Source organism: Thunnus thynnus, chromosome 14, assembly GCF_963924715.1.
Source record: "Thunnus thynnus chromosome 14, fThuThy2.1, whole genome shotgun sequence".
NCBI classification, from domain to species: Eukaryota; Metazoa; Chordata; class Actinopteri; order Scombriformes; family Scombridae; genus Thunnus; species Thunnus thynnus.
The window spans coordinates 14556946-14580544 of NC_089530.1; the positions used below are offsets into that span (position 1 = coordinate 14556946).

At 39.3% G+C, this 23599-nt stretch overlaps 1 protein-coding gene across 1 annotated transcript; it reads left to right on the forward strand.

Annotated features, from left to right (window-relative positions):
* Nucleotides 1-851: 851 nt before the first annotated feature.
* Nucleotides 852-23599, forward strand: abcc2 (ATP-binding cassette, sub-family C (CFTR/MRP), member 2). The gene is made up of 32 exons (XM_067610071.1): nt 852-1507; nt 3061-3237; nt 3509-3655; nt 3751-3891; nt 4060-4182; nt 4370-4425; nt 4541-4778; nt 4921-5105; nt 5741-5918; nt 7009-7263; nt 7888-7953; nt 8259-8396; nt 8492-8638; nt 8721-8805; nt 8920-8986; nt 9082-9208; nt 10565-10741; nt 11419-11586; nt 12256-12439; nt 12693-12828; nt 13145-13247; nt 13348-13567; nt 17041-17195; nt 18407-18562; nt 18775-18974; nt 19135-19261; nt 19428-19529; nt 20159-20302; nt 20552-20710; nt 20797-20963; nt 21520-21714; nt 23282-23599. Exons 1-32 carry the CDS (start codon nt 1463-1465, stop codon nt 23409-23411), a joined length of 4698 nt encoding a protein of 1565 aa, XP_067466172.1. The 5' UTR covers nt 852-1462; the 3' UTR covers nt 23412-23599.

Consider the following 23599-nt stretch of genomic DNA (forward strand, 5'->3'; position numbering starts at 1 on the left):
CTGAGGTAATGATTATTGATTATATATCATATGATTATATATTAATTTTACTGTACTATATAAAAAAGGTTTTTTTGCTCATTGACATGACCAAATAAAACATGTTTACTGAGTTTTGTATGTGTGTTTTTTTTTTTATAAACTGCTACACTGAGGCAAAGCACAAAGCTGAAAATATGCTGCTGGATGACACACGTGAATCGAAACATAAACAACAATGATGACTCATTTATGAGTGTTCCTCTCCCCCGTTCAACACAGAAAGACTCTTAGATGCACAAGGGGCAGTTCTCTTTTTTTCTGTGATTTGTGTTGAACCGGTATCTGGTAGCAATTTATAGCAATTTAGTTGTATTTTTTCCAAAAAATAGCCCATATTCAACATGGCACATGTTGAATATGGGCACACAAAACAGAGCTTTTGCACAGTAGCAAAAGGGTTTTGTTTTTGGGCACGTTCCCTCTGGCTGCTGAACTTCCTCTTTGTCTGACTTTCTAGAAAGCACAGAAGACAGAAGTTATTCTGTATTAAATACCACTATGACTTGAATCTCTTGTGTACAGTGTATATTTAGGTTGTGGAGTCCAGTCCTCCTGATCAGAATAGGAAGCAGAGATAAACAGAAAAGAGGGAAACAGCAAAACAGTCAACACCCTCCCTCCTTCCCCAAATTCCCACCAGTTAACAGTTATTTTAGACAAACATTCTGCACCTTTTTCAGCACTTCGCTGGCTTCAGCCCACCAGCCTCATTTGAATGCATGGCTGCCTAAAATTAATATGATGTGACTTGAGTTCCGAAAATGGGTCTGTGTAGGTCAGCGAGAGTGAAGGCATGCAGCAAAAGAGAAGTGGAAACACAACAGGAAAAGGGGTCTAATTTGCCCACTCCCTCCCCTTGAGAAGAAGAAAGGAGCAAAGGAATACTTATGCAACTCCTGTCTCTCTCAATCTTTTTCTCTTTCCTGCAATCGTCTGCCTGAAATGTTGAACTTTAGACATGTGAGCGCTGTGTCTGTGCACTGATGTAACCTGAATCCTCTCAATGACTCTCACTACAGCAGAGGAGTTTTCTCATTTACCCAACAGCAGGACTTCATGTGTGCTTGTAAACATCAAACAAGTCACTGAGGACTATTGTAACCCTGAAGATTTTTTAAAAAAAGAAAGCGATCAAGACTCAAGTTAGCCATTAACCTGTCTGCTCTTCACAGTAATTCAGTACGTCTCTGGCAACCAATGTTTTTTGTCTGCTTAGGGAGGTCGCAAATCTTGCTTTCTGCTTAAAACCCTCATGGCTCAAAGTCCCTCAGAGTCACATCCTGCAATTGTCTCCGGAGTGTGGGTGGACCGGGGGTGAGAGTAGAATTGTTTGAGTCGACCTGGACGGCAGCAGAGCTGAGGGTGAGACTTGTCTGGTTGTCTTGTCGTCTAAGGGCAACTGAAGCCTTCAGTGTGGACCATGTGTGCCGCAGCTCTGGAGGAGTACTGTGGGTCCATCTTCTGGGTGAGTTGAACAGCCAGGCTTAATGTCGCTGAAAGAGGCCACAGTGGGGTTGAGGAAAATAGCCTGTTGGCCCTGCAGTGGATCAGTTGACACTTTATAGTCTCAAACACTGAAAAGCTTCTGATGCACATATATGTTCAATAGCTAAACCATACAGTAAATTATACTTAAATACTTAAATGCAAATGGAGAACTCCAGATGGTGGACACAATAATAGTAACAACTGTATTATACCATGCAATCACATGGAGTATCTATTGTCACATGTTGATTAAAATTTGTTGTAATTTTTTAGGTTAAAGTTTGTGGTATTATTTTCTAGACTGCTTTATATTATAACTTTTTTTGTTATTTTGTATTATGTTATTGCAATATAGTAATTATATTACAACCTCTGACACAAATATTAAAATTATATATATACAAATTAGAAGCTTCTTCACAAAAGTTTATGTATTGCAGGGCTTCTATATTGGATTGTGTTGTTTTGCACACATGGTCATGTTACTGTGTCAGTCACCCCCACAGTATGTGATAGATGAATATGAAGGACCTATTTTAGCTCTTTAAGTAATTAAAAAACAAAAAAAAATACAACTAAGACAGTTAAGAAAAATCTTGTAATAGGTTGTTTGATTATACTTTGATCTGAAAGCATTACATAGTTTTTTTCACCCCTGTACACAGTGAACACGTGACTGGGCAATAATGACTCTTAGGTAAGACATGACTCGGCAAGTCTGACAACTGCAGCGCATGTAATATCTTACATTATTATGATTATAAGAAACAATTAAAACGGATGAAAAGTTTTGGATGAAATTCATTTTCAGTTGAAAGAAATGTAAACTTAAGTCTATAGACTTTAGTCTGTAGGTAAAACAGATTTTATTTTCCTCATGGGGAAATTTATCAAAGAATCCATTTAGCTGATAAAAGTGAAATACCTTAATTTAAATAAACACCTGCACATGCAGTCCAGAAAACAGAAGCACATGCACACATCTCTCCAGACTGTACTGTTAGACCCTATATTTTCTCCTGAGCTTAAGAGTGAAGACTGTGACTTGATCTAGGCTTCTCCTAATAACACGTTGCTCACACAGCAGATACAAATAACTTCAAGTGCTTGAAACACTAAGAAATGCTTTTACAGCCCCTCAAAAACTTTGAAACACCACAATTTCTGCACTGTGTCAGGGTCTTTCGTTCATATAACACATGAAAACCCTTAGTGTTCTGCTCCTTTCACTCCAAATTCATGTCACTCCATTAGCAGCCAACTCTCCATCACTCTCTTCTTCGGAAGTGCACATGACACATGCTGCTGTGCGTACAGCGGTGAGCAGGGATTTAGGATTTAATCACATGTGAGTCACTGTTGATTAAATATCTAATCAGGGAGGAGTAAGCTGTCCCTGTAGTGTAATATAGTGTGAGCTCCTGGGGTACAGGGATGGGAGTGTGTTTGCGTTCACTTTTCCCTGAGATTAGGAGAGCAGCATGGACCTTATAATGAATCAAATCCTTATATGTATGTTTTTTTATTCAGAATGCTTCATATCTGAATAGAGAGGACCCAGACCTCCCACTATGTGTGGAGCAGACAGTGCTGGTCTGGATCCCTCTGGGGTTCCTGTGGCTCTGTGCCCCGTGGCACCTGGTGGCTCTCTGCCGGAGGACACACATGAACACAAAACACCTGTCCAAGCTCTACTTCATCAAACAGGTGATACACTCAGCAAGAAAAATAAATAATCACACTGTTTCAGTCCAGATGTGATGCTTAGGGAGAAGAATATGAGGCTGGTTTTAATGGCAGTTACACCAGCAACAAATAACTCATGATTTAAGAATCTTGATCAAAGGTGTCAAAGAAAATGTTATAAACAACATTGTTAACTATTGATTCACCATAATTAGTTAATTTCCTGTCTCAGAAGATTGATTTGACTTTGTATGATTTACTCACCAGTCTTGTCTGTCTTTCTTCCCCTCAGCTTGTTGTGTCTTTATTGCTCCTGACTGCCATAGCGGCCCTGGCACTCACATTAGGAGAGGATTACGGTCCGAGCAAAGACCCACCTTCAACAGTGAAAAATCCTAGTGTGTACTTCGCAAACCCTGTCCTGTATGCTGTGTCGTGGGTAAATATCGAAGGTTTTGTATAGTTCTATTCACTCTGGTCTTCAACATGAAAGGATTTCATTTATTTTATCTTCTTACATTTCTTCTTTGTCAGATCTTGCTGTTGCTTTGCCAGGAAGGAGTGAGACGGAGGGAAGGAGCAGTAGACTCTGCCACTCTCTTCCTCTTCTGGCTTCTCCTGGTCCTGTGCGACATTTTCCCTTTCCAGACCCTGCTACGAGAGGCACTCAGGCTGGTATGAGCAGAGGCATTAGATCAAATTATGAGTGAGGAGTTTTAACTATGAGAAAACCGATTATTCTGACAGCATGGATTCAGCTCACCATGTTTATCAATAATGCACCATTCACTGTTACATCTCCCTCACCCTTAAACACTTCTTAAACTCATCTTTGACCATTAGGGAGAGATCGATGATGTCCCTCGATTCTGCCTTTTCTACATTTCCTTTGGGCTGGAATTGATTGCACTTATTCTCTCTGCTCTGGCTGATATCTCTCCAGAAGATGAAGAACTTGTAAAAAAGGTACCTAAGCACCCAGAGGGAGGCATTTTTGTTTTGTTTTATCTTTGTTTTGAAAAAGAAGTATAATAATGCAACAAATATGATACATTCTGTGTCTTGAGTTATTCAGTCTGAACCCTCATCACCTCAGCCTGCTGTGAACGTTATCCATCTGTGTACTGTTTGTTTTTTATTGTTTTTCCTACAGAATCCTGAGATGGGTGCAGCATTTTTGAGTAGAATCACTTTCAACTGGTTTAACAGGTAAATTAAAAGTTATTGTAGTTAAAAAATCCTAGCAAACACTTACACATATACACCAAGACCGCCAAGGTGTGCTTAACGTCACTTTTCTTGATGCCACTCCTACTCTCGCTAGTATGGTGGTGAAAGGCTACAAGCGGCCCCTGGTTCAGGAAGACATGTGGGAACTGAACGAGGCAGACAGCACTGGTTACATCAGCCAACGCTTCCAGTATTTCATGGAGTCTAATTTGGGTGCTGCTCGCACCCGGTTCCAAAACAAGAAAAACTGTGAGAAAGCCCAGGAGGAGGCCTTTCAAAATGGCTTCTCCAGCGGTCTGAGGAAAGGCGTCAGTCAGGATGTGCTGATGATGGTGAGTGTGAAGACAAAAAAACAGTACAGTACATTGTTCTGTACTCCAAATGGATTTTCTTTAGTAGCACTATTGATTCTCTGCCAGGTGCCCAAGATTCATTGTTCTTCAAGATTAATGCTCAAACAATATTTTTCTTTAGGAGGAAAGGAGAAAGGAAGAAGACAAAAAAGAGAAGAAAAAGAACAAAAAGAAAGAGGAAGAGAACTATCCCAATTCATGGCTGATATCCACCATTTACCAGACTTTTAAAGGGATTCTGATTGAGTCCGCCTTCTTCAAACTTCTGCAGGACCTGCTGGCTTTTGTCAGTCCTCAACTCCTAAAGTGAGTCAAGTTGTGAATAAAATCCTCTTTAAGGCATCAGCATATTTTCACTGATTTTCTGTAGTTGTCTTGTAAGTAACTAATTTGCCTTGCAGATACATTTAGATCTTTTTTTATTGATTGTGGTTTTAAATTATTTTATTGTTCCTTATAAAAACTTAGAACACAAACCCTGAACTTTTCAACTCACTCTGCATCACTGTCAACAAAATAACGCTTACTGTTTACTGCTGGTTGGTGCTTCACTCTGTCAGCATTCTCTGTGATCATTAACTCAAGGTCAACACATTCGTAGCTTTATACAATAGGATGGTGAACTGTTGGCAAAAGCTCATCCATTAAGCACAAGATACATCTGATTGTCATCTTAAAGCTTTAAATGCATGCCATGGCCTTGTGAATGCTCCAGCCCTTTAGCTTGAATATGCACTACTCATTGATAAGCTGAAACATCAGTTGATAACAACAGTGGCTGACATGGGAGGGGAAATAGGTTGGGAAGAAGAAAAGCAATGAAAAAAGGATATAAATACATTACATGATTGTCAAATCAAATGTTATTTTTAGTTATTTATCTTTTACTATTAATTATTACTTTTGAGCTGCAACATAAACTACCATTTTTCTTTCCCTAGATTGATGATCTCCTTCACTCAGGACAAATCCAGATATACCTGGGAAGGTTATCTGTATGCAGTGCTGCTGTTAGTGGTGGCCCTTCTGCAGTCACTGTTCCTGCAGCAGTACTTCCAGCGCTGCTTTGTTCTGGGGATGAAAGTTCGCACTGCCATCATGGCTGCAGTGTACAAAAAGGTGAAGACAGGAGTGACACCGCACCAAAATGATCTTACTTTACCTCAGAGAGTGTTGTAAAAAACGTGGCATTTCACATCATGAGAAATAAATGACCACCTGCAGTTTTCAACACCCTCCTCAGAGACTTGTCAGCTGCATGTGTTGTCCCCCTGGCCTGGTGGGTGTCAGGAGGGGTGTGTACATACACCCTGCAGCTTTATGTAAAAACACTAGCACTTTATGTATCTTAAGATCGATTAACAAGCCAAAACAAACCCCTTTTACGTGTCTCATTAGCATTTCTATTGTACTGTGTATTCTACCTTACTCATTAGCAACAGGTCCGCTAACCTAGCATCACAGTGTATAGCTAAACATCTCTATTTCGACACATTACTGCAAAACCACTCAACTCTAACGTTGCACGTCATCACAAATGATTCACAACACTCTTATCCCTTATATTGGGGTACATGCATGTGATTTTGAGGAATTTTAACCCATGTTATGTATAAACAAAGTAAAGTACAATGAAATTTGATATTTAATCACTATTTGATACAATAAAATAAAATAAAATATAGGGGTGTTCATTTTTAACACATTTAACTTGTTATCTTTTTATGCCATTTTAATATTCCTGTACATACATTTTTAACCCTTTACACTGCATATTTATGTCTGGTATACACAACATTTTTAACCCTTTACACATGAGTGAAAAAAAACACTTTCATCTGCACATGAGATGATCACACGATTGTCACTGAATAAAGGGATATTTCCTGGCTTGCATCCAAGTGCAATTTCCTGAGCTATTCAATATCTCGTATGGGTGTGGATACAATAATAACTGCACCTTTGATGTTTTCAAAATGTTTTACAGATTGCATCAGAGTCAGAATCACTTTTTCCAAAAGGGACCTGATCAATAGCCATGCATCTAAGAACCCCCTGCTTCTCTTTTCTTATAAAGAACATGAATTTTAAGAAAAATAATTTGTGTTTTGTTGGCTGTGTACCTTTTATCATTTAAAATAATTGCAACTCCCCAAAACTTTCCTTCTCCCTCTTTAACCCCTGCCCCTTCTTTATTACATTTCTCAAGGCACTGGTGGTGTCTAATGACACTCGTAAAGAGTCAACAGTTGGGGAAACAGTGAATCTGATGTCAGCAGACGCCCAGCGTTTCAACGATGTGACAAACTTCATCCACCTGCTGTGGTCCTGCCCTCTTCAGATCGGCCTGTCCATTGTTTTCCTGTGGCTGGAGTTAGGACCCTCTGTGTTGGCAGGACTGGCGGTCATGGTGCTAATGGTGCCAATCAATGGACTGCTAGCCACCAAGGCCAGAAAAATCCAGGTCAGCAGAAATACACACACATACAGGATAGTTTTAACATCTTATCTTTATAGGTTAGTGTATTGTATATATTCATTTATATTAATTCATTTTCGGTCACTATGAATATGGTGTGAAAAGTAACACAATACACCAGGACACATACAATTACCAGTTACAACAACTCCACATGACTGTGCTTTATAACATGTTTCCAGTCTTTGTTTATAATCATCACTGGTAGAAACTTTTAATTGATCCTATGAGTTATGAGCCCAAACAGTTTCTGTGATTCTATCGGACTGATGCTGACTATTTAAAGACAGAAAATTGTTGCCATAGAAACAAAAACAAAATTTCTCAGTGAGATCAAAATTGATTGGACATTTTGAAAGCTCAAAAAAATAAAAAAATAAATAAAATTCCAATGATTAAACCACACTCACACATGGAGGTGTAAAACACAAACAGGAACATACAGACAAGAGCTTTTTGTCTAAGAATAAGCAACAGATAAATAAATAATAAAACATTCATCATTTGGGAATGATGCAACATTATGCAAGATAACTGTTTAGTTCTGTACTCCCAGTTTTTTTGGATTCATGGATCCAATTCATGCTGATTTACATTATCTCCTTCCAGATCGAGAATATGAAGTTCAAAGACAAGAGATTGAAAATCATGAATGAAATACTCAATGGGATCAAGGTAAGTACCTTTATTCAAAAAATACAGAGTTAATAGCCCACCATCAGTGGTAATGGGTATAGGCTGACCACCTCTGCCTAAAAACTAGTTCAGCCAGATTGGTGGAGGTTGGGGACTCTAAGTGAGGCCTTCCTCAGATGAAAGACTTTTGTGCCTCAGGAAAAAGCTGAAATGTCCTTCTATTGTACTACAAGCACCACCCGTGGTTTACTGGCATCATAAGGGTATGAATGCTATCCTCTGTTCTCCCACCCTTTCCCCGTGTCCTCCGCACTGCTCCCTCTTCCTCCTTCACCTCCCACCAGATTCTGAAGCTGTATGCATGGGAGCCATCTTTCCAGGCGCAGGTGGAAGGCATTAGGGGGCAAGAACTGAAGGTCATGAGGAAGTTTGCCTACCTAACGTCCGTCTCCACCTTCATTTTCAGTTGTGCCCCCGCTCTGGTGAGTCCTGTCAGTGAGCCTCACAAAAAGACGACAAGCAGCAGGTCATGGATGCCCTTTGTAAAAGTCCTTTTCTAACATTGTCCTTTTCCCAGGTGTCTCTGGCCACATTTGCTGTGTTTGTAGGGGTGAGCTCAGACAATGTGTTGACTGCTGAGAAAGCTTTCACTTCCATCTCACTCTTCAACATCCTCCGATTTCCCCTGGCCATGCTGCCCATGCTTATTGCTGCTATGGTGCAAGTAAGGACACAACAAAACATTGTACATGCAGACATACTGAGCCATGAAATTAGCCCAATGACCATGTTCTATTACACTTTAGACAACAGTGTCCAGGAAGCGCCTAGAGAAGTTTCTGGGAGGTGAAGATCTTGAAAGTGGCACTGTGCGCCATGACCCCAGTTTCAGTAGGTTCACTATCATTATTCACACCTGTTCCTCTGCTGAGCAATGAAGCTTATTTACCAGCGGGATCTTTTGTTCGTTGTAACATTTACTATCCATCTGTTTTCATCTGTTAGACTCTGCTGTTAGCATATGTGATGGTTCCTTTGCTTGGGAACGAGATGCAGAGCCTCTGCTTAAAAAGTATGTTTTTGGCATCACACACAATATTACACATCCTAATTGTCTCTGCTCTATTTCACTATATCGAACATATTTATTGTGTGTGTATTTTCCAGCGTGTCTTTGGACATTAAGCCAGGTCGGTTGATAGCAGTAGTGGGAGCTGTAGGCTCAGGGAAGTCCTCTCTGATGTCAGCCCTCCTGGGAGAGATGCACAGCACTAAAGGCTTTATCAACATCCAGGTGATACTTTATCTGTCTATATATCTGTCTCATAATACCAATGTGTTAAGCCAAGGACATGTAATGTGCACAATGTGCAAGTTCTGTTATGTGTAAATGACTCAATTCTAACCATTTTGAGTACACAAAGTACCCCAAAACACTGGAGTTTATTAAGATGGTTGTTCCACTGGAAAAATTGAATATTTCACTCACAAAAAAGTGGTGAGAGAGTACTCTGTCTCTCATTGTGTAATATATGTTATATGTTCTGATTGTCTGTTAAGCTTTTAAATACATAGAGAACCAGGCAAGGCTTTCTTTTCTTATAATTGCAAGCCCTTTAATTCTTTATCCACTTGATGAATTATGTCCATTTTACTTCAGCAGTGTTAACTACTGAACTATAAAGATTTCATTCAAAATAAAGCAGTTTAGTTCAGTATGGAAATATACTGCACAAAATACAAGGCACTCTTGGATGGAGGATAACTGATAACAGGCGGACAGCTCTAAGTACGTCACCTGGCATTAGAATGTGTCTCCACGTGTGTCTAAAGTGACCACTTGTGATTGGATCTCACTTCCTTGCTCTACATGCAAAGCAGCAATGCACTTCCCGTGCCTAGTCTGCTGGGCATTAAAAGAAGAAGAAGAAGTTTGCAAAGACCTTGGTGTGCGAGCAAAATCAAAAGTCTTCGGCCCAAATGGAAATTAGACAGCGTGTTTCACATGTACTCCATCCATGAGAATCCATTTTGTTGTGGCTTCTTCTTGTTGTTTTGCACTTCAATATGATGCAGCCCATCAGTTGAGTAGGCAGTCCTTCAGTGTGGCCCAGGACACATTTGCATATACACAGCTAAAAGAATGTGGCCATATGCGGCCCAGACCACCTCCAAATGTGGTCTGAGTGACTGGATCTCAATGCATCCTCAATGCATCTTGGATGCATTCACACCTGTACTTAGAGCTGTCCACTTGTGATCAAATCACCCAAGACGTATTTTAATGCCAGGTGTGAATAGGGCCACAAGAGACAGTTAAATCTAAATGTACCTGTTCTTCACAGAAGCACAGTACAAAGCCTTTATTCCACTCACTTACTCAAAGAGCAGGTTGTTGCATTTTGAACAGAGAATTGCTTGAACCTTTTTTTGCTTCCCAATAAAAGCCAAAACTGAAGGCTACTGGAGCATTGTGAATTCTTCAAACTGTGAACAATGCAGTTGAATAAGGCTTTAGAACCTTTTTCTATGGAGAGAGATTTTTTTTCCTCTTTAAAACAGTGTAGTGTTTAGTATAAATGAAAACCTGTATGAATACAGCCTTTTGTTGCTCGAAGGAGTGTCTGACTCTTAATATCTATATTTTCAGGGTTCTATTGCAATTGTACCACAGCAAGCCTGGATCCAAAATGCCACTCTGAGGGATAATATCTTGTTTGGCTCTCCTCATGAGGAAAAGAGGTTTCAGGAGGTGATACAGTCCTGCGCACTGGTCCCTGACCTGGAGCTGCTGCCTGGGGGTGACCTCACGGAGATTGGAGAGAAAGTAAGACCAGCGGTCAAGGATATGTGGGTGTAAAGGTTCAAGAATTCAAGGATTAGTCATGGGAGTTGTTGCTCTGTGTGGCATATTCTGTGTAATTCTTTGTAAACACATTCTGGATGTTCAGTGAGAACACAAACACAATGATTAACCCTAACTGAACAATTGTCTCTGTTGTTCAATTATCAAAGCACAGAAAACCAGGGTCCGATAATGCCCCTCATTTTAAACATGATACTAGTGTTGTGTGATATTAGTTGTTGGTCAGATCGCCCTTCCTCACCACCGTTCTTGCATCTTTTAGCCAATTCACTCCAAATATATAAACATACTACACATCACAATATTTTTCCTACTGTCATAGCAGACATTAGCTTACTTTTTTCTAAGTATGCTGACACTTAAAACTTGCTCACAACATGTCTGGTTTTGATTTGTCAAGGTTCTTGTGCTGGTAGGAAGCTTCACCAACTGAGGCTTATCAGCTGTCAGGCAGCATTAGAAGAGATGTATTGTCCCAAAATGAAATCCCAGAGACAAATAATTTGAAATCATGGATAACATACTGTAGCTCCTTGCATTTTTAAGAGAAGCTCTTTAAACTTAATATTGTCTTGTGCTGTTTCTCTGCTCTCCTCTCCTCTCCTCTCCTCTCCTCTCATCTCCTCTACTCTCCTCAGGGCATCAACCTCTCAGGGGGTCAGAAGCAACGTGTGAGCTTGGCCAGGGCAGCTTACAGTCAGGCTGATATTTATCTGCTAGATGACCCCTTGTCTGCTGTTGACTCACATGTTGGAAAGCATCTTTTTGATAAAGTGATCGGACCCAACGGAATACTCAAACACAAGGTTTGTGCTGAGCCAACCTTGAAGTGTTGATCAGTATTAATGTTTCACCTCAAAAGATCTATCATTTGAAAATGTTTTTGCAACTAAACTTGCTTATCAATTAATCTGCCGATTAGTTTCTTGATAAATCAGTTGGTCTATAAAATGTTTATACTTAAAAGTTATAATTTATCAAAGTCACAGGTGATGTCTTCAGATTTCTTGTTTTGGCTAACCAACAGTTCAAAACCCAAAGACAATCAGTTTATTATAATGTATGATGAAGAAAAGCATTAAATCAGCATATTTTAGAAGTTGAAAACAACAAACTTTAGGCATTTTTTCCTCAAAAAATGACTAAAACAATTATTCGGTTATCAAAAAAGTTTTCTGTCCATTGACTAATCAATTAATTGCCTAATCGTTGCAGCTCTAATATGGCATAATATTGGTAGCATTTTACAGATTTAGTTCTTAACTTTTTTTCTCCTAAATTAGTATATGTCAAATGCATTTTGATAGTGAACACCTCATATGAAAAATAAATTATGTAAACTACTAAAATTGTGGATTTACAGTCATCCCGCATGGCCTGCTGATATACATACAGTACAGCATATCTTCTCTCTTTTTGTCATCAGAGCAGAATCATTGTCACAGCTGAAGCCCCATGTGTCTTTGTTTGTACAGACTCGCATCCTGGTGACTCATGGAGTGAGCTTCCTGCCTCATGTAGATGAAATTGTGGTCTTGGCGAATGGAATGGTTTCTGAGGTTGGATCCTACAACAGCCTTCGTGCCAGCAGAGGAGCTTTTTCTGAGTTTCTAGACACATATGCCAATGAGCAAACCAATCAAACCCATTCTGAGTCAGGTAATTACATCTTTGTCTTGCAGCATTATGTACATGGTACTATTTGAATATAAGTTATATATATATATACACAGTATATTGTAAAATAGGGCTCCATCACTGTATATGCTGCAATAACACTGGCTTCTTTATATTTATATCAATACTTTATATTGACTATATATTGACTTAATTTCCTCAAGCATATAATGTAATGAAGTGTATTATTAGCTTAATAAGACAACATGTATAATATGTGGCTATATTTATTCAGATAGTTGCCAGGATACTGCAGACGTGGAGCTCATCCCTGAAACAGAGGACACTCAACACGACTCTCCTTTGGAGGACACAGTATCTGTTACACTGAAAAGAGAAAACAGTGTCCGCCGCAGCCAGCGCAACACCAGGTTAGAGTACCGTTAAAGTGGTGGGTGACAAAATAGACAAAAACAGCTTGTGTGTGTATGTGTGTGTGTGTGTGTGTGTGTGTGTGTGTGTGTGTGTGTGTGTGTGTGTGTGTGTGTTTGTGTGGGATAATGAGCTTCTTCTAAGGCACACAAGCAAGTCACCACCATGATAAGATCTTAAATGCTTGTTTAAAACATTGTCTCACACAGTTTTTCTTGTTTTCATGCACAGCATACAAGAGCCACATTTTAGCCTCTCACTGACTATCTTTATCTTTGCATGCTTTCTTACTTCATGTGGTCTGTTTTTTTCCAGAGTCAGATTAAGAAAAAATAGTTCAATAAGAAAATCAGAAGATGTTGATGAATCTAAGAAAGGCCAGAGGCTAATAGATAAGGAAACTATGGAAACAGGACAAGTAAACTGAGTTCTTCATTTGCTAAATACTCTCAATGACACATACCAGACACAAAATTAGAGCTGTTTTATGATTTTCTTCTTCTCTCTTTGACATCCAGGTGAAGTTCTCAGTGTATCTCCAGTACCTGCGTGCTATGGGTTGGGGATATGCTGTCATGGTCTTCCTGGTTTACTTCATCCAGAACTTAGCTTTCATCGGTCAGAACCTGTGGCTCAGTGACTGGACCAATGATGCAGTGGAGTACTACAACATGACATACCCTGCCTGGAAGAGGGACACCAGGGTGGGAGTGTTCGGAGTCCTGGGAGTGGCTCAAGGTAACTGTTTAGTTTACTTTTTATTTAACAGTTTTACATTTTGGAAGACACACTTATTTACTTTTTGCTGACAGTTATACGAGTGGGTCAATACCACTCTCATGGTTGTGCCAACATATGGAGGTACAGCCGGGGGATGATTAACGAAGCTTATGCCACGTTCAAGTCATGTGGGATAGATGGGACAGATTCCCATGTTTATGACTTGTCACCTGACAACTCAAGACAGTTGTATGATTGCAGAGTTGGTCATGTGAAGGTTAAAAATACTGCGCATTTAGGTCAGTTTAATTTGTGTTTAATTAACTTACTTAATGTACTTTGGCTGATGGAAGGCGTCTTTTTGTTTGTGTGGTTTTAAGACACTTCCATATAATAATAATAATAATCATCATCATCATCATCTCATTATTATTATTATTATTATCATATAGTAGTGGGTAATGTAGCTTCGAGCCTCAAGCAGAGATGAGCTCTGAACCAGCTAATTACTTAAACATTAGTTTCTCTTTTTATGCCCCCTCAAGTAAAGTATAGCATCTTCCTACAAAACTGACAAGCAGCTCCTGAGTTTTTACTGGTGATTTCACATTTAGTTCTTTAATAACAAACCAGAGACAGCAGGATTCTTAAAATAAATCTTTTGATCATTATATTCAGGGCATATATACATTAATATCCTGGTGACATATCCTGCAGCATTAGTGATGCTGATACTTAAAGGAAATTTAATAAACGAAATTCGTATAGAGTAATTTTGACTATGGAGCTTTATGGAAAGGCAGTAACACTAAACGCAATGTGCCTTCACCAAGAGTATTGATTTGTTTTCAATGTCTAGAAAAATAATACACAGACTTGAGGTAATCATTACAGAATGATTCAATGATAAAGTGTCTCCAAGTCTGTTCCCTCTAAACTCATCATTATCTATTATATAGTCCTTTATTTAGAGTTATTCAGGAATATCCTATGAACAAAGCATCTATTACATGTCTTCGGCTCTTATCAGGTCATTACTGATTTGTTCCTCATTCATTCCTTGTTCCCCTAACTGATCAGGATTTTTTAGTACCTTATTGTGAGTGTTAAAGTTATTACATTTTTACTTGTCTCCTGGTTATACAAATGAGATGCAATGTGTTAATTAGTGAGCTTTAAAGGTGGTGGCAGACATATATTTCAGTTTTGGAGAGAGTAAGTCAGCCTCCAGCTCCATAGTTAATACACAGACATGAGAGTGGTATTGATCGTCTCATCTAACTAGACCTCAGGAAATGTCAGAATAGAAAAGCTTGAACTGAGGAAGCGCAACCGTCATGTTAGCGGAAATTTGTCAAACAGTTGACAGCTGTTTCAACATTTTTGAGTCTTGTCACATGTGTACAGTGATTCATGTTACTGGGTGTGTTTACTACGTATCCAGGTTGATCATTGTAGAGTAAAGAGAAGCACCACTGCCAAAGGAATCACTAAAGCACATCACATTTTGCTTGAAATATAAAAAAAAGTCTTATTCTTTTTGTCTCCTCATTATCTTCCTTTATTGTAATTCTCTAATTTGACTTATAGGGCCTGCAGCCCCCAGTTTCTTTAATTTCTCCCTGTAGCCAATCAGATACAGGGTGTAAACAGATCAAGGTGAGGTTACAGCTTGAAGTGCAGAGTTCAGTTGCTTGTAAATGATAGGCTGATGTTGAAATTGTCAAGTGTGACGATGGAAAAAAAAAACATGCTGACTAGTGAGACCATAGTGAGTCATACAAGGATTGGCTGATGTTGGAGCCAAGCGTTTATATCACTGTACAGTAGATGTTTCTAATCAACTGATCTTTTTTATAGTGTGAGGATGTTGTTTGTTTCAATTATACCACCTATACTGTTATAATAATAATTATTTTAAAAAAAGGATGGGGGTGAAGGGGTGGGGGAGGGCTATATTGTAAGACAATGTAATATAGGGGACATTACATAACAGAAGACTGGACAAAGAATCAGCAGGCCCAGCATATTTTGTTCATAAATAGGACAGCATTTGTGGTTTGAGTGGTTTGGGGGATCCATTCTCTTGTCAGATGAGGAAACAAAAACATGAAAGTCATAAAATGATAACTGGCAAACCCACAATCCTTTCTCAGCTGTTGGCATATTGTGACCCTCTATGAATTTGCTTTATCTGGAAACAGAAAGAAAAATTAATCATCACCCGTATCATGATTTGCAAGTGACAGAAAGATGGTTTCTTATGATTGCTTGCAATGATGAGAACAGACCTTTACAGAATGAAAGTAGATCAGCCATGTGTTGGGTATTATATTTCCATTTTACTGATGGTTCCTGCTGGAGAGTTATTGGTGCAGTCTGTACTTTAAGTATTTGTCAGCATGTCATAAAGATTTTGTTTATAAAAGTTGATCACCCTCTCCTGAGGCAGGAAACGTCTGATGATATATCCTGTCTCCTCACACTGAGAACTGTTTTTAGTTCCTGAAGCCCTCCCATGCTGCTCAGGCTTATTCAGCCATTTGGTCTGTCTTCAATGTTAAGTACCTCTCCTGGATTGCAAATCAGGTGCAGAAGCCTGAATGAAACACCTCATAAGATGATCTAATGAACCAAACTGATGTGGTGCTTCATTTAGCAGATAAGCAGCAAAGATTTGGACTAACTGTAACTGATTTGCAACAGGTGATAAAAGTAGAGTGAAGTGCACTTGAGTGTGGGTTCATACAGTATGTTTTTTTCATTGTACTGCAAGATGAAGAACTACACTATTACAACAATCGGGCCTGAAAGCAATAAATGGATATACTGCATTTTAGCACTTTCCTAACAGAAGTAGTGGATGTACCATTATGAAGTTTTCTTCGCCTCAGTGGTCCATGATGCTTCACATTTGTCCCATTCTTAGAAGTTAAAATGTGTCTTTTACAATGAGCAGATCTTCCAGTGCTTCAATCTTGCCTCTATTTAACTCACACATTCTTGGGGAGGCTGTGGCTCAGGAGGTAGAGTGGGTCGTCCACTAATTAGAAGATCGGTGGTTTGATCCCTGGCTCCTCCAGTCCGCATGTTGAAGTGTCCTTGGGCAAGATACTGAACCCCAAATTGCTCCTGAAGGCTGTGCCATCTGTGTGTGAATAAGCATTAGAACCTGCTCCTCCTGATGAACAGGCTGGCAACTTGCATGGCAGCCTCTGTCATCAGTGTATGAATATGTGTGTGAATGGGTGAATGTTGGCATGTAGTGCAAAGCACTTTGAGTGGTTGGAAGACTAGAAAGGCGCTCTATATATGCAGACCATTTACCTTTTGGTAACATTCAGAGCTTGAGGATAAGGTTTCAACCATTATATTAAGTGCACATGGGTCCAATATTCTTTTCACTAACCTCATTCATGTTTTTGTGCAAGACTGGATTTTATGATATGAAGGTGCAGACACATGTTTTATGAACTCTCGTTTTATTGCAGGCTTCTTTGTTTTCCTTGGTACACTGCTCCTAGCCAATGCTTCAGTCTCTGCATCTCGCATCCTGCACTCAAGGCTGCTCAACAACATACTGCGAGTTCCCATGGTATTCTTTGATACCACACCAATTGGAAGGGTTGTAAACCGCTTTGCAAAGGTAGGATTTATCATTTACCTTTTCATGTTTTTCCATAATTTTTCCCATTTTCTTTTGTTCTTGCTTTCGGAGGTTGTGATACCTTTATAATTGTAGACTTAAGAGGGTAACTTGAACAAGTCTATGCAGTAGTTGATTTCTTAATTTTTAACAGAGGGGATGGCCCAACAGGATGGCCCCTTAACCGTAACCCTAAACCAAGGACTGCAGGACTATTACATAGACCTAGCCTAAATCTTGATATTGTAATTGTGATTATAATTTTGATTTAATAAAACTGCTATTAGGCTAAATACATATGTTTGTAGGCCGATCCTTTGACCGGAAGTGGACATTAAGTATTTCAATGATGCTTATTTTTCAAAACACACCGTAGTTGTGACGGTATAAACATTACCTCAAATTATGTAAATGTACCAGCTGAGCACAGTGTGGTCAGTGAAGGTTAATTTCCTCAGTCGCATTACCTGCTTCACTCCCAGGTTGCACCAAACATCTATAGTAAAAACTATATCTGTGGTCATGTATCCCCTAAAATATTTTGTTACAGAGATGGCTTGGTCTAGAAGTGTAGTTTCAACAGCATAGATGCTACTGAATGATCATAGAAATATTTTAGGAATATTATTGGAATACCACAGGCAGCGGTGTGTTTCTATGATCCTTTTGCTCTTCCACAAGTACATGTTACTACTTGTCTGATCACGAAGGTGACACTCCTCTATAGAGTATACAGGCTACAATATAGTAGTGAGAAATAGAGTATTTATAGTATATAGTTTAGAGAATATTATAGATCCAAGACAAAACTGACAGAATGGACAAAAATCTGTCTGCTACTTCAACACCACTGACAGTGCCATGAATTTATCAACACACAGCGCAGTTAGGCTACTGATATTTCAGAGCCATGTTTGGGGCTGTAGATTCTAACTTGCTCAAACCTCAGTCAGATAAAGGATCAATGAGTCAGGCAGACTAGACTAAAATTGAGCTTGATGTTCCTTCTCTGTGTGATGACCCACACACTCAAATATACTCAAATATGTCCTTGTCTGCCAGGAAGTCTGGTATTTCCATGGGAATAAGTTAAAAAATGGAGGTGTCTATCTAAATTGGATTGTTCTATTCTGTTCTGGGTCACTTGAAACCACTGTAATGTTTTTTTTTTTTTTAAATAAACACTAACTTCCTCAACACTGGTCCAAAAGGATATTTTCACAGTGGACGAAGCCATCCCACAATCTTTCCGCTCTTGGCTCCTGTGTCTGCTGGGTGTGCTGGGGACACTGTTTGTCATCTGTCTGGCCACCCCTTACTTCACCATTATCATCATTCCTCTGGCCCTGGTCTACTACTTTGTACAGGTAAGCAGAACAACATAGCACAGGCAAATGTGAAGAAAAACACAGCAGGTGGAAAAGACAATAAAGAGGAAAGGAGATTTATTTGCTGAAAAGTAACAAAAAGGAAAGCAGACAGTGAATATAAACAAGATAATGGTTTGTTCCTGTTATGGGAATCCAATTAAACCATCCAGTGTTTCTGTTGATTTCTCTTGCCCTCTCTCTTTAACTAGCGCTTCTATGTAGCAACTTCAAGGCAGCTGCGTCGGTTGGACTCAGTGTCTCGCTCTCCCATATACTCACACTTTGGTGAGACGGTGTCGGGTTTGTCGGTGATAAGAGCCTATGGCCATCAAGAAAGATTTCTTAAACACAACGAAATAACTATTGATGAAAACCTCAAGTGTGTCTACCCGTGGATAGTGTCAAACAGGTCAGATATTGAACAGCAAATGCACCTTCAAACACAAATCATTAAAAAATCCAAGCACATAATTACCCTTGTGGGATTTTCAGAGTGTTGGTAAAATGATGACATCTTTGAATTTGTTTGCACTTGTGTAGATTTCTATGCGTGTTTGTTCACTCTACAGATGGCTGGCCATTCGTCTGGAGTTTCTGGGAAACCTGGTGGTGTTTTTCGCTGCTCTGTTTGCCGTCATTTCCAGAGATTCTCTGGATAGCGGCCTGGTTGGCCTGTCTATATCCTACGCCCTTAATGTCAGTCGCTGATACACTCACATTCTCATTACCACACTGCAGATGATGATGTTGATGTCAATGGCAATAATAATTACAGTGATTATGATGATGCCGGCGGTGATAATAAGGTGGTAATAATGCTAAACATATGAACATATTCCTCTTTCCTGTTGGGGTTTTGTAGGTAACTCAGACCCTCAACTGGCTGGTGAGGATGACCTCAGAGCTGGAGACCAATATTGTAGCTGTGGAGAGAGTGAGTGAATACACAGAGATTGAGAACGAGGTATGTTGAATAGAGAGCTTCTCTGTACTTTTACAAACCACTCTGCAAACATGAGCTCTTGAATTATGCTTTAGTTGCTGACAACACATTGTTTTCAATTGATTCCTTTCATTTTTTAATGAATGTGATGATCTTTTAAGTTTTATACTTTTGATACAGAATTTATAAAAGTGTCTTTAGATGGTGTCATTATCATTTTGTTGTTTAAGTCCTATGTTTTCGTTCTTTCCTCTATCTGCTCATACAAGTAAGCACAATCATAGAAGACAAACATAGGCAGATGTGTCATAGCTCACCATAGCAACCTCTCCAACATCCAGAAGTGTAGTAGATGCGCACATCCCATAAATTTCAAACAGGTGCTGGACCAATGAAACAATGTAACAAAGAAACACGAAGGTCCACACACTGTAGCTCCCTTAGGTGCAGTTTATTGATATCGAGACATCCACCAGTAGGGACTTTCATCTTTCTTTGTCACAACTTCTCCATCATAACACAAATAAACTTAATTTTCCAAATATATATAGACCCACGTCATACACACCTAACATAAACAAAACAAAAACACACAATCTTAGCAATGACCTCACAAAATGAAAAACAACACTGTGTCTGTGTTTCTACAGGCCAAGTGGGTAACTGACACTCGTCCAACAGAGCAGTGGCCTGAGGCAGGAAGACTGCAGTTTGAAAACTACAAGGTCCGTTACAGACCTGGTTTAGACCTGGTGCTGCATGGAATCTCATGTGACATTCACAGCACTGAGAAGGTTTGTATGTGTGTCTGTATATATAATCAGTATGTAGGCTTTATCTAGACTGCTGAATAGAGAAGTCCCTGGATCAGGTGTTCCACAGCTGTTCAGTGCGCTGAAAGGGGGCCATGCATTCAACGTAACATGCAGTGCATAACATTCAGAAACAGTGACTGTAGGTTATAAAATCCATATGATAAGATGTGTTTAAAGATATGTTTCACATGTTCTGTCCTGTTCGCCATGTTGTCTCATTGTATCCAGATTGGTATAGTGGGCCGTACAGGAGCTGGCAAATCAAGCCTAACCAACTGCCTGTTCAGAATCATTGAAGCTGCTGAAGGTCGTATCCTCATTGATGACATAGATATTTTCACCCTTGGCCTGCATGACCTCAGAAACAGTCTCACCATCATACCACAGGTATACACACAAAATGAGAAAAACACTATAACCCACACACAGCATTCTGTTCTAAATGGTACACTGACCTAACCCTGTGGGCATAGGATCCGGTGTTGTTCTCCGGGACCTTGAGAATGAACCTGGATCCATTTGACAGAGCCAGTGATGAGGAGATCTGGAGAGTGCTGGAGCTCTCGCATCTGAAGGACTATGTAGCAGGGCTGCAGGAAGGATTGCAACATGAGGTTGCAGAGGGAGGAGAGAACCTCAGGTAGGTCCAACAAATACCTAAATGCACAGTTCAGTCAACACTGATGTAAATGGCAAAACATATACAATCTCATATCTCAGTTAAGTAATCAGGTAGAGATGTTGGACTGAGCTTCCAGTCTTGTTAAAGACATATTTAATGTTGTTCCATCCCCTGTTAAAGCTGTGGTAAAACCATTTGCTGTTGTTTTTCCCATCAAATGAAATGTTGGCCATGTGCAAATCCTACCTAAGTATGCACACCAAGACCATATATAGCACCTGCCAGTGTGGTGATTTCCAGCATCTTCAGATAATTACCTTGTCATTGAACGTGTTGTGAGTTCACTGCACACAATCTAAGCCTAATTGGGTGTCAGTACATGTCACTAACACAGCTCAAGCTCAGCTCAAGTGTGCCAGAAGGTCCTAAAATATCAATAATATGTCAGGGTAAAAACCTGGAGTATGTTTGAAGCTATTGCTAATAATCGTCCAATTGTACTTTATTTTAACCATTTAATGTGTGCTCCAAAAATGCTCTTCTGAGATATCAACACATATCACTCTCCTCTTAGTATTGGGCAGAGGCAGCTGCTGTGTCTGGCCCGAGCGCTGCTGAGAAAATCTCGCATCTTAATCCTGGATGAAGCCACAGCAGCTGTTGACCTGGAGACAGACAACCTGATTCAGAACACCATCCGCAAAGAGTTTTCACACTGCACTGTCCTCACCATCGCCCACCGCTTGCATAGCATCATGGATAGCTCCAGGTGAGTTAATGCTCCATAAAATGTTTTGATGAAGTGTTTTGGCCATCCTTCCTCTCCTGTGAACATAACATAATATTTCTTTCTTCCTTCACTCTTCTTTTGTTTTGCACACCACTGAGTATGACACATTATTTATGCAATGTTTTCACATGAGGTAATTCCTCCCAGAAGTAAATTACTTTGTTGTCAAAGTAAACATAAAACAAATAATATAAAGCAAATAAACCAAAAATGGCATGTTCTACCACCTTACTTCTTATGAAAGTATCAAAATGACAAACTGCTGTTTGACAAAAACTGGATTAAACAACACTTTCAGCATATAGAAGTGTTTTATTTACTTGACAAAATCATCTAAACACAAGGTTTTTCAGAGCTTTCATTCTTAATCTTGAAAATAGCAACTGACAAAACAATCTCAGCTCTACTTACTTGCTTGATCCGGAGCTTTTAATCATACCTGACGGTCTTCATCATCAGATGGAGTTTGCTGCGTAAGAATTGGAATAGAATTAGATTATTTGTGTATTTGTTTCTTTTTTTTCAGACCTTTGTCTTCTGTTTCAGTCTCAAACAATGGGCTAGTATCAGTTTTAATGGAGCAGGTGTTCCAGCAGTTAGGGTGCCTCCTGTTTTGTGACAGACGTCAGATGGTCACAGCTGTGAGGTGCAATTCAGCCCCTACATGCATCTTTGTAGACAATCAGACATGAAAAGATCTCTTTGACTTCAAAGTCATCTTTTGCTTCTTCTGGATGTGTGTGCAGTGCCATAGCCTAAAGATAGGGGTGAAAGGTGGTGTAGGCTATGTGCAATAAATGTATTCAACAAATCTTTCATATATAAGAGCTAGGTTTCCACATGAAAAGGTGCTTCCAGTACTCCCAGTTAACTTTATGTTGTGTTATAGTTGAGAATTACAATAACATCATAGCACAACATCGAGAAAGAAATGCAGTAACCAATGGCGATAGTTTATACTTACATTATGAAAGTAGACTACAGGTTTTTAACTACATTTTTTTGGAACTGACCTTAAAGTGAGGGGAACCTTGTATATGCACTTTTTTGACAATGTAAAATGAATGAATGAATGAATGAATGAATGAACTCTTTACTTTCACTGGAGGTCACCAGAGTTGAGCATTTACAAAAAAAAATACCCATATAAAAACAAAAAAAATGATTGAAAACTTCTGATTTGGCCCATATATCCTTTTCCATCAATATATCCATCCATCAGGTAGACTGGATCTCATCTCAGCATCCATTTAGAAAAAGGCGGGAAACATCCTGGGCAGTTTGTCTGTTTGTTGCAAGGCTGACACACATGTAAAAACATAAAATCCTCACCTAAAACAAAATGCCCACTCTCCCCCACCCTCCTGTCCTTGTTTCTGGACCAACTGTGTTTTCAAATGTTCTGCACAAATATGTACACATCCATCCGTTTCACATTAGAGCAGGAAGTTTATCTTCACCAGATCCTCCTCTGCCGGGCAGTAATGACACACTCCTTCTGTACACTCCTCAGTCAGCGGGTTTTGTCTATGTTCTTCCTCCGCAGGGTAATGGTGCTTGATGCTGGTAAAATTGTGGAATTTGATTCTCCGAGCAACCTGCTTGAAAAACAAGGCCATTTCTATGCCATGGCAAAGGATGCTGGGATAACACGAGCAGAAATCACAGCTCTCTAATTTTGCACTTTTGTTTTTATAGGATGATTTCTATTTCATAAATTGCGTTTGTTGTTTGATTTTTAAAACTGGATTGTGCTTTGATATAAGGAAATAATATTATATTAATAATATTTGTATTTATAGGGAACAATATAAAGAATCATATTCTGTAAATAATGTTTGTATGTGAACAATAAATATGCTTT